The sequence below is a fragment of the Coturnix japonica genome, chromosome 3 (genome assembly GCF_001577835.2).
Source record: "Coturnix japonica isolate 7356 chromosome 3, Coturnix japonica 2.1, whole genome shotgun sequence".
Classification (NCBI taxonomy): Eukaryota; Metazoa; Chordata; class Aves; order Galliformes; family Phasianidae; genus Coturnix; species Coturnix japonica.
The window spans coordinates 16,920,071-16,932,519 of NC_029518.1; the positions used below are offsets into that span (position 1 = coordinate 16,920,071).

The following is a 12,449-nucleotide window of genomic DNA, read 5'->3' on the forward strand; positions in this document are numbered from 1 at the left end:
GAAAAGCGTGTGTATTTCAGCTTCTTAAGACTTTGAATGAAGCTGCTTTCAGGAGAGACATAGGAAATAGGCTACTTTTGACAGACAGCAGTAACAGCTGGAGCCCTACCTGGTACAGCTCTATCCGCTGCTCCGAGACCCGTGCCTTTGAGTTCTGCAGGCGGAAGACCCTGAACTCAGCCTTCACCAAGTTGGATGCATTTTTCTCCATCGCCGAGACGTCAAATCTAACAATTCTGAAGTAAAGGCTGTAATAGCTTGGTGGGATGGCATCTGCAAGAAGGCAATGCAATTATATATTTCTTAAATGATATAATACATTGTTCTTTCATCTGTTTCAATACAAGACAGCCAGAAGGCACCAAAGGAAATATCTGTAGCATGATTCAGTTTCCAATGGCCAATTTAGTATCATTAACAATTTAACCCCTAAAAAACCAACCCCACGTGTGTTTGATTATAGGAATAGCAGATTAATAGAGATTAACAATCATTTCCATCTCTACTTCAGGGCATGCATTTAACCCCTCTCTTTTGAAAAACTATTGAAAAATCTCAGATGCTTATAAATTGGAAAAAAATCCTAACAGTTTGTAGCTGGCAAATGCCTTCAAACTTGCAAGGAATTCACAAGTGAAATACTAAGAAGACAAGTAACAGGAAACTGTTTGATCTGTATGTTCTCTAACATCTATTTTCTCCCTGGGCATAGCATATAGATTAATCAGCTTCAGGTTTTGTTTTCTATTTAGTTATTAAGGATTTTATTGGAATAAAATATTCATTCTCGTTATAACAAGGGCAGGAATAGAAGAAGGAAGAAAAAAGCAAACAGTAGATAGTAGACAAACAGAATTACATGAATATCGACCATTTGCAAACAGCAAAAGAAATAAATTTAACCAACCACCACAATATGTTGCAAGGAAATCAGGAAAAAGAAAACAAACAGAAAAACAGAATCAAGTCTTCAGAAATTATATCAAAGGTATCAGTTTAGATTTCAAAGCAATCCTTCCCTCCTTTGCAGCTGTAAACCCTGACTGAGGTTAAGCAGCAAAGTACTTTTGCACAATTCGGATTACCCTGAAGGGTTCAGTGATGATCTGAGGCTGTTCCACCTAATTCTGGCCAAAAGCACAAACAGAAAACCATGTGCAGAAGTCTCTGAACATGCTCTGTATGTGTGACATTCTCCACACCCTGTTGTTTGGCAAGATTTTCCTCAAATTGCAGAGTGGGCACGGTAAGCCAAATTCAGAGATGAGTCAAAATGACTCAAAGGCCCTGATAAAATCTCCATTCAAGCTAAGGGAAACGTTTCCTTTCCTCTTACATTTTGAAATGCACAAAGAAACAGAAGATGAAAACTATCGTGGAGGCTGGGGGGAAGATTTTCAGCAGAGGAAGCAAACTTCACAGGTTTCCTTGGGGTCTTGCCAGCACAAAGTCATTGGATAATGATTATAAAACATTAAGTTTTCCCACTAGTCTTATAGTTCAGGATTTGTCATGTAGTGGTGTGAGACAACAGCCTGTACATTAAGAGAGGTGAGTAATTAAGCTCCCATGAAGAGCCCAGATCTGTGTCACAAATCCTGCTGAAGCCTTATGAGGGCCTGTCCCAGCTCTCTGGCTACCCAGGCCACCCATTAATTCAGCCACTGCTGGAGTTAAGTACTATCTTCTGGAAGCTATGTAACTCTTCATTGTTGTGATATACACAACATAGCACTGCTATGTAAAGAGATTGGAGAAAGCAAAAAGAGGAGTTTGAGGGCACATGGCTCTTTCTAAACATCTCCAAGGAAGCTGCGGAGAAGTGGGTGTCAGTATGTGTCAGTCTCTTTTTTCAGTTGAGAAATAGTAGGGCATGAAGAAACAGACTCAAACCGTCCCCAGGAAGTTTTAGACTGGATACTGGGAAGATTTTTTTCATGAAAAAGTGGTCAAGCACTGGAAAGGGCTGCCCAAGGAAGTGGTAAAGTCCTCAACCAAGGAGATATTTAAGAGATGTGTGGACACGGCACTAAGTGTTTTAATGGTGGGACTCAGTAGGTCAGGTTGATGGATGGACATGGTGATCCTGAAGTGCTTTTCCAACCTAGACCACTTTATACTTCTACCTTTACTTCTAATGATTAATGATTAAAGATACTTTGAATATATCATTAATAATACCTATTCATATTAATCAGCTACATTTTTAGCTTTAGGACCACCTTTCAAATATTTAGTATTTCAAGACTGCCTATTATCTGAATCACTGAGCAATGTAGCAGTCCCAGACTGCACAAGGCAGCACTGCTCTCACTTGCACATTTAATATCCAGTTAGTAGGAGCTCTTCAAATACATATTTATAAGCTCAGACTAACTACAGAATAAATATCAAGCATCGGTCAGTCACAAAATAAAGTATAATTAAGTATATGTATCCTCTTTACATTATTTACAAAATTATCCTAGATAACTGAACCAAAATCAGTTTTAGAATGTTCAGAGGTGAAAAATCCCAAAAATAATCACAGAGCTGAGAAAAATCTTAGAGTGAAAGGCGGGCCTCAACTATAGGCACATTATAAGTGAAAGTTCTCAAAATGTTTCAAAATCCTCTGTAAGAGTATTTCCCAAAGAAGACTTTCGATATGGCCAAATGTTCAAGAGCTATAAATACAATCCTGAAGCCCCAGACTTCCCTGTGGTTCCATTTAATCAGGAAGAAAATGATTCTCAAATTTTTCACATTTGTGGTATTGTAAAATAAACCCTGATGCATCATGATCGGTACTACTGTCCACCAGCTACAATCTTATAATGAGAACTAAAAGAGAAAGGGATATGAGTTAACCCCCCCACCCACACTGTCCCTGTTTATCTTGAATAATACATAAGTGTCAGTCTCACTCAATGCCAGTCTTCTCCCTCAAGAAGATCTAAATGAAGGCCTACTGAGTAAAGCTTAACTGTATGTGATGATAACCTTAATTTTGATAGATTTTGAAAATTCTTAGAAAAGCTACTCAGTTCAAAGGTTACATTCTCATTTAAGAGAGAAATTATCTCCTAAATTTATTTTTTTCTGCTACAGAAAACTCTGAGACTACTACTTGTTTCTCTGCCAAACCCAATCCTACTAGGAATATAATTTGGCATAATAATATGTATGTATAAGATTGATGCTTCCAGGATGAGTTGTAAGTCGTCCTTCCCCATCATTTATTTGAGGCATCAGCCTACAATTTCCTACCCTGTGGACAAACCAAACTAGCAGATAGCCACTTGCCCTGGCACAGACAAACCCAGTCCATCTTGATTTTATTTCAGATACAAAAGTCCTATTTAAATGTCTGATTGATTTATAGTTAGCTTCTAACTTATTTCTAGAACTTTGTTGGACTTCAGTCTTTCTTTTCAGTTTTTGTATTTTAGATACCATACATTATAAATGTGTGAATATGCAACCAAAAGAATTTCCCTAAACCAACTCTACATTTGTATTTTTCTCTTTCATTTATAAAGAAAACAGTATCAGCTAGAGAAGGAATACTCCTTCAGTGTGCATGCATTTCTGTACGAGCAATACACAGTGAATGAGTATTTACCTTCTACTGGACATCAACAATGGAGAAGAATGAATTCTGAAGTAAGTTTCATCTCTTTCACAAGACGGTTTTATACCATACAACAGACCATAAGAAATTTGATTTATTCTATCATTCACAACAGCATCCATGGGAAATCAGTTCAGGAAAAGGCATTATTTGTGGATAACTGGAAAAAAAATATATAGGCTTCTTACTAGCTGGTGCCCTTTCCCTGTGAAAGAAAGGCTGTCTGCACATACAAATTCATCAACATGAGGACTGGGAATTGAGACTTGCAAAACTCTGCAAGGGAATAGGAAGAACCCTATGGAGTTTGCAAGGGTTTGGATTAGCCTTTAAAGTGGTCTCAGATGCTGCAATTTATGTCTCTGTGACTCCACCTTAACCTGGCAGATGTAGTCTCAGTTGGATATCCCTGGATTTCACTCTGATTTTGGCCCAGTGACTCCGGTAGACACGAGGATGACTGAACAACTTCACAAAGACAGTTACACTACTGCAGACCAGACTCCTTAAGTATTCTTTGTAAGATTATCATTGATGAGTGGAATTAAATCATCATGTTTCCTGTAGCTTGGAAAAAATGATTTTCTTTTGTTTTGGAGAGAGGAGAATAGTAAATACACTGGAAGATTCCATTTTTATAATCTTTCAGTTATTCATTAATTCAACCCCCCAAGACTGAAGACTTTCAGCTGTAATAGTCATAATCATACTCATCACAGTAAGGCTGAGATGAGTTATAAAACACAACTGGAGAAGGTGAAGGCAGAATCCCTCTTCTTTCCTTTAGTCTAACAGATCCATGTGCTTTACACTGAGCATTGCAGGCTTAGCTTGTTCATTCTTTTATTCTTTTTATTCCTCGTATGAGCTTAAAATTTCACCAGCTGCCTTACACAGAACAGTTCAAACTACTAACTTGGGAAGTTTTCCAGTATGCGAGTTCTTCCTGACTTTCAGTGTTTGTGTGTGAGACCAGCCTGCAGTGCTGTCCCATTTAATATTACCATAAGATCATTGAATCATTAAGGTTGGAAAGACTATTAAGATGATCTAATCCACTCAGCCTGTGCCTGTGACCACATTAGAACATATCCATCAGTGCCACATCTACCTTTTTTCTCAAAAACAGGTACAGTGACTCCACCACAACCCTGGACGGAGCAGGTTGGAACACTACCATCAGGAGACTGCACACATCCTTTCACCAACCATCCAAAACAGCAAGTAGATCCTAAGGCACTCCTGGAGGAAGGGGACATGGGTTTGAATGCCCTCAAGCCAAAAGTGGAAACGAAGGAGGCTGAACCCCAAGATGTTCTCCTAGAGATACTCCCAGAGTCATGGACCTCCTGTATAACACAACACTTGTCTTCAATAGTTGTATCATACCAACTAAGCCTTTTCTCACAAGTGCTACGTGCACTGACATTTCAAGAGCAAAAAAGAACACTGATAAAGCAGAGAGTTGTGCTTGTTTTCTGGAAAGGAAAATATCCCTAAATCCAATTGTTTGTATCCAAACAAGAGCTTTTTTTCTTCTCTGAATTTTCGTTTCTGTTACTGAAACAACCAACCAACAAAAATAGTGAATTATTTGTATAGCCCGAGATAGACAATGTAAGTACCTTTATTTTCTTGTTGGAAGAAGTCAGACAGGCCGACATCATGCATACGCTCAAACTGGAAAGGCTGAGAACTTCAATTCAATCCTTCCATCAAGGGCTTGCAATAAATGCTCCAAATATTTATTTTTATTCCCTTTTGTGTTTATTAAACTTTGGAGGGCTTCTTTCCCTTTTTTTTCCTTTTCTTTCTGGTGCTCTGCCCATTCCTTATTACAGCAGCTATAAAAAAAATGGAGTGCCCTTTTTTTCTCGCCTTCTTTTTTTCCCTCCTCTCTAACTACAGAACATGAATGGCCATGTAGTAGGCTTTGAAGCAGCACATGCAAATATTTACAAGATTAGCTTGATTGTTATTAAACGCAGTTGTTATGCTTTCCTCTCTCTGGCAGGCTTCCCTAAATCCTCTGACTATTAGGACCATTTAGGCTGTTCAGATTTCAGCTCACTGATAGCAAACCCTCAATTTTTGTTTCTTTTCTCAACAAACAGGAAAGCTGCTGACAATGCAGTGAATAAGACTTTTGCCTTGTTTCTGGAGCAGCCTTCCTGTCAGAACAGGGTATGCACCCATCTGCAGTACAACACAAGGCATAATGTCTGTGCATTGTTGCTGCACCTGTTTTGGCTGAAGGGCCCACACCAACAACTGGTGGCACTTAATGAACTTTAGATATGTCATTTATTCAAGGGAAAGGGGTGCTGGTGATTCACGAACCTAATATCTTCGGTCTTAGTGCACTTGGATAGCCAACACTTAACAAGAGAGATGGGCAGTTGTCAACAAAGGAAGGCAGAGGTATCTTCATCAGGAAGACAGAATGAACACAGTTTGGGGATCCGATTGCTGTATGGCCCTTTTAAAGGTCAGATCAAGGAAGGACTGAAATCTAATGGCTCCTTTCTCTTTTACCACCACCACCGACTGCTGGGCCTCTCACCCCAGCCAAATGGGGAAAGCCTTAGCATGTCTTTATTAAGACAGAACATTTTACAGTCCTGAGATAATTCCCCTTGGAATGAAAAGAAAGAAATCAAACCTTACTCTCACAGGGTTTCCTGCTGTAGCTATTTAAGCAGGACATTCTTCCATCAGTTATGCTAACAGATGCCAACTCTGAAGACATTCTCCTATTTTAGTAACTTCCTACTACATAGATCAACTATACATCTTAGTATATATCAGCTATTTTTTTCTTCTTTGTAATTAGTAGCCATTGAGCTCCTGACATTCAACAGGGAATCCATTCTGTAATATATATTATTATTATTATATATATAATTATTATTCCATAAAATGGCTATGAGGACTCGATAAATGTCACTAGCAGACTTCAAGGTGCTCAGAGCAAAGATGCCTGGCAGTGCTTACATATCACAAATGCATGGTTTATTTTTCTGTTGACACAGTCTCTGTCAAGCTTCACACGTCACAGAGTATACACCAGTAAAGGTCTACAAAGGCACAGATTTAGAACAAGGTAATTACCAGACTTTGTGACATACATCCCCCTGTTGAACCACTTGGTATTCCCTTTTTAAAACAAAAAGACAATAAAAGAATGCCATTTTAAGACAGAAAAAGAAAAGCATCTACTACATGCTTCCTAATTTGTGTCATTTCATCTCTACTAGCATGCTGAAGTTGGATGTAAGTCCTACAGCAGGCATCAAATCTTGCCAAGAAAAGCAGCTATTGTCATTTTAAGAATGTAACAATATAAAACGTTTTAGAACTCTGTATTACTATTATTATTATTATTATTATTATTTTAATTCTTCTCCCTGGGCTGGGCTGGGCCAAATCATATTACAAGTTAAGCCTTAACAGTATTTACAAGCTGCAACTGAAACTGACTTTGGATGTTCCTTAGTTTGGTCTGAAGACCGTTGTAAAAAGGACCATAATTTTCATGTATCACTGAATTGGCCAATTTAACTGAATCAAATCAGCCAGAAATCCCTCATTTCAATTTATTTATTTGTTTATTTATCGCCCCCATTGGAATTACTCTGTCACCCTTTTACAGTTATTCCAGTGAAGCTACTAGTTTGCAGACTCAACCTGAAACATAATTTAGCCTGAAAAAAAAAAAAAAATCCACACTGTTTGTGCCAATTAAAGGTAGATAAAATAAGTATTCTGAACAATCAATCATGACTTCTTTTTTTCATCTCTTCTCCATCTTACTGGTACCGTATGAAGAAAAACTGCTGGGCCAACACCATCTCATGTCTGGTGCAACGGTAAGAGCCAAGAAGTCCAGGCTACAACAGACTCCTCTAACAGGCCCGTCTTGTGAATAGTTCACAGCTACTTACTCTTCTATTCAGAGGAATTAAATTTAATATCGAGGAGAAATCTGCACTGTGCTTTATCTGAAAAGCTGACCTAAGGCCTCACGCAGAGTCCATGACAATGATGAAGATATTGCCTGCATTAGGTTTATATCCTCAAATGTGTGTTAGGATGAATCAGCACAGAGATTCCAAAAACATTTGTTATTGCTCCTTTATAGCCACAGGCACTTACAAGCCAGAGTCTTGTTTTGCAGACTCTCCTGTCCCAAGACCATGTTCTGTTGAATAAAACTACATTCCTGCTTTTTTTGTTCTGCAGCTTCTAGGAAAGTGAGAACTGCCTTGAAGACTGTTTCTTCTATAAAACAAAATTCTTAAGTATTAACTTTTAGCACAGTCAGACTGAGTATTAAGCCATAACCTCTGAAGCTGGAGAAAGATCAAAAGCCAGTTCAAGCTGCTGAAATTCATAGCTAAAATGAAAGGGGAAACTGTCCAGTCTCTTTTAGGAAAGCAAAAAATACAAATTAATAATAATAATAATTATAAAACAAAATGAAAAAAAGAAATAACAACAAAAAAAAAACACAAACAAAACACAAAAGTCAGACGTGATGTGACCAGTGCTGAATGATGCTACTTCTAGCAGATGGGCATGGGGACTCTTCCAGACTATGCCCCCCTGCTCTCAGGATAAAGCAGCACATGTAGCACAGAATTGCACCCCACCCCTAACTCCCTAGAAAAACAGCCATTTGCCTATTTGCCAAAGATGAATTAACAATAAATGTGAGCTAGCACCTTGCATGGGCTATCTGCAAAGCCCTTGGGTGCATGCTGGTCTGCATATGTTTTCTGCCATTAACAAAGCTTGAAAATGAATCTCTTGAAGAAAAATTCTGTAACATGAACTCACCCGACTCTCCTCTCTGCTTGACTTTAAGTCTTTCCAGGCTGTTGGCTTGCTTTCCCTCTCCCATGCCGAAACACAGGGGCTGGGTAATGTGAAAACACTAACGCATGGCAAGAGAGATATATTCAGGTCCTAATTTTGAGCCATTGTGCAATGTTTAATTGAGGTAACCTAATTACTTGGAAACATTCTGGAGAGTGGCAAATGCCAGTTTTTCCATTCTGGACCATCTTTCAGCATAAACAAATTTCCACACATTTTAGAAAGCCCAAAAGATCTGACCCCAGTTCTCACCTCCACCAAGTCCTATTTACACATCTCCTGTCACACAGAGGAGCCAAAAAGGAAAGCAAATACAATCTATGCTGCTATCTATGTTGCTAAACAAAGAAATCTTAATCTTGTGGCATATTAATACACATGGAGAGAAGAAACAGCAGAACAGCCCTCTTTCTCAAACTTAACCCCCACTATAATCTCACCATTGCTTATGCAACACTACATTGTTAAAAGGAACAGAGAAAAGCACATCCTTGGGTGCGTCCTTTACTCTGGGTCTCAGACATGGGCAGCAAGCCCATGGTCATTCATTCCCGACGGGAGCCAACACATCCTTTTCTTCTGGGAAGATGCCCAACAAACTAGCAGGAAAGCAGCAGCATCTATCAACAGGCATTAGCGCAAGTTACAAAGGTACCAAAGCCTCTCTGAAATCCGAGTGATGTTTTGGCCTTATTGAAGTTACTGACAAAGCATTCTCACTGCTTTCAAAAGAGCCAGGAATTTACCCCCACACTTGTACACACTGAGAGGATTTTCAGCACAAGGAAACCATCTCCAGCTTCTCAGCCTCCTGTTCTCTGTGGATTTAGGTTGCCAACAAAAGGTCCTTCAGCTTTCAGCAGTTATTTTGTGAACATTCAAGGAAGAAGAACTCCTTTCAAATCCCCATCAGGATCCTTTGACTGAGATCCCAGGTTATCATGTATCACCACTGAAATCAAATATGTAAATAGATTTGTGTTGTGTTTGGAAAATTCTCAGGTATGTACTTTGCTATTCTGCTTACACTGGAATGTAAGAAAAATACTCCTAGTGTCTTTCATCTCTCTCCATGAAGGGCTGCTCCTCTTTCAGCTAGGAATCATAAGCAAGAATTGCAAGTATAATCTCCTATCTGACCAAAAAAGAAAAAAAAAAATAAGATAAAAAGTACAAAAAGTACAAAAAAAACTTTGTCAGGGAATAGGAGCCAATCTTCCATAATGTAAATAAATAAATAAATAAATCAGACATGCAAGCACTGTTTAGCTGCTTGTGACTGCTATGACTATGGTGACCCATACCTGATTAGTTTAACTTTCTGCTATTGAACAGACGGAGCAATAGCTTTCCTCATTACGAAGATTTTTCTCTCTCCCATTTCCCAACCTTTTTCTCAGTGCACACCACTGAAGTGCTATCTTTGGAAGTAAGCTGTTACCAGAGACCTCTCCATCAGACTCATTGAATCATTAAGGTTGGAAAAGACCTCTAACATTATCTAGCCCAACCATCCACATACCTCCATTACTGCCTGCTAATTATGTCCCTGAATGCCACATCACCACGTTTCCTGAACACCTTCAGGGACTCCACCACCTCCCTGCACAGCTTGTGCCAATGCCTCACCATACTTTTTATAAGCAAAAGATTTCCTAATGTCCAAACTGAACTTCCCCTAGTGCAACTTGAGGCTATTCAGTGGGCTGAAGTGCCAGATACAATCACAAGCCCAACTGCATTCCTCATGTATTGTGCTCTTTTATACAGGATGCTGCCTGCAGCAGCTACAAACCCCCAAGGAGGCTTCATGCTCCCTAGACCTCAGTAACCCTGACTCATTTTCATCTAAGAAAATATTTTCCCTCCTCCTCTCAACAGCAGATTAGGTATAAGGTTAGATGTATGGGTGTGTGTTTGAGAAAAGGACTGTATGTAAGTTTTTTGTTTTCCCTCTAAATCCTTCCTCTCCTTGGCACCATTCTCATGAATTTCATTTGCACTGACAGCCCAGCCAGGAGGATTAAAACTGGCTTCCCGGTGTTATCTCAGTGCCAACTTACTAATGAGCTACATTTAAAAAAAATACATTGTGCAGACATAGTTTTATTGAATCCGTCAGAATCCATCAAAAACTGAGCAGGCAAGCCAGGTGAAGAAAGCAGGGCTCCTCCAGCTGCGCTGTTGGCAGGGAGGGCAGGAGATGGGGCTGCTCACAGGTGGGACCTGGCAGCCCACCCAGCGGGCAGCAGTGTTGTGAGGGATGGGATTAAACCCGACCTTCAGGCAGGAGTACAGGCAGTGAGAAATCAGGTTAGCATGTTTTTAAGGCTTGCCCCTCCAAGGAGAGGGACTCAGTACTTATTTTAATATGAGCTGTGGTTAGCCATCATATGTCTCTGTCTGTAAAATTAGGCCATTTATCAGATCGGTGCAGCTTGCAAATCCTACAGCAGACACGCTCATCGCAAGCTCTGACTTGTGCCTTTAGTGCTGGATGACTTGAGCTGCACTTTAAGTCTGTAAGTGCACATCAGCATTTTAATTTTCTATGTGGAAGGGCTCCTAATCACAAGTATTGTTATGAAATCCAAGAGGATGGCTGGAAATCCCTTGGATATATCCTTAGGATTATACACTGTCACGGCAAAACAATACTATACAAAAGTCTTTACAAAAAAATGTACAGTACAGCTACAGAACAAAGCTATGCTGGAAAGAAAAGGAAAAAAAAAAAAAAAAAAGAAAAAAAAGCACAACAAAAGTGGAAAACATTTTGAATTATTTAAGGAACTACTAAGAAAACTTTCCCCAAATCCAATTTTCTCCAGCAGTGTCACAACAACCACAAAGCCGTCATACATGACAAACTCAGTAGTGTTGAAATCAAGGAAATGGCTGTGAAAAGACATTCCTGGGCTATTTCACAATTCAATTTAAGCTGTTCGTACTGCCGTGTTTATGTGCCTCTCTACCTTAGCACAGAATAATCCAAATTTCATTTATCTTGTTTTCTAGGCAAACGTTTTATTTTGCCTCTAATCATTTGGGGCGTGGTTCAACCAATTGGAAATGAATGTCTGTGAGATGAGCCATAAAATAAGTCTGGATATTCCACAGGAGAGCAGGGTAAGAAGCCTATCACTCTGCTGCAGATAAAGAGCACAGGCATTTGCTTTACTTTAACACACTGCTGCTGAAGTCATTTTTTCTGAGCTTTCCTGAACAGCCACATGCTTAAAAACCGTCTCAGGGTGACTAGCGGTAAGGGAAAATGGCAGGAATCTGAGCCACACAATGCTCCTCAGAGTGAGACCTCACAGGACCAAATCCTTGATGCATCTCACACTCACAACATGATTTTCATTGCTGCTTTTCCATCTTACCCAAGCCCTGTGTTTTTGGGAGATCTCCATGCAGGAGGGATACAGATGTTACTTTTCATGCCCATGCTGTCAGTGGCCTTCCGATTCAAACTCCCAGTGTGAGATGATGAGTGCCAACTTTCAGAGAGCACAGAGAGATTTTACCTACCCAATGGATGGGTTGTCCTATCCATCTCAAAATGGCTAATGGACAGCCACCTGTTACTAATGCTCTCCAGACCTCTCTAGCTATATTAAATTTCAGCCTAAACAGAGCCATTCAGTCTCCCCCAAATCTTTCACTGTAAGTGGGAAAAGAGCATGGTTCTAACTGACAGAAGTTGGTAAATGAAGATCCCTTGCAGAACAGAAAGTTAAATACAGTATCCTACAAAACCCAGAAGGGCAGCGAACTTTGCTCCATCATGGATGAGCTTATTGAGGAAGAGATTACCATAAGCAATGTCCTACAGTCACGTAGAACTTGAAAGTGGTGACATCATACTGGATGTCGTAGGTTTGGAGCACAGAGTCCTGACTGTTACCTATGGCTGCAGACCACAATATAAAGCAATGTGCCTTCAAACTGCTGT

At 39.6% G+C, this 12,449-nt stretch overlaps 1 protein-coding gene across 1 annotated transcript in view; it reads right to left on the reverse strand.

Moving 5' to 3' along the window:
- Nucleotides 1-12,449, reverse strand: part of TGFB2 (transforming growth factor beta 2) — a 62,580-nt gene that overhangs the window by 24,265 nt on the left and 25,866 nt on the right. Inside the window, exon 2 of the mRNA XM_015857278.2 lies at nt 110-273. Within this exon, the coding sequence (XP_015712764.1) occupies nt 110-273 (164 nt within the window). The remainder of the gene's footprint in view (nt 1-109; nt 274-12,449) is intronic.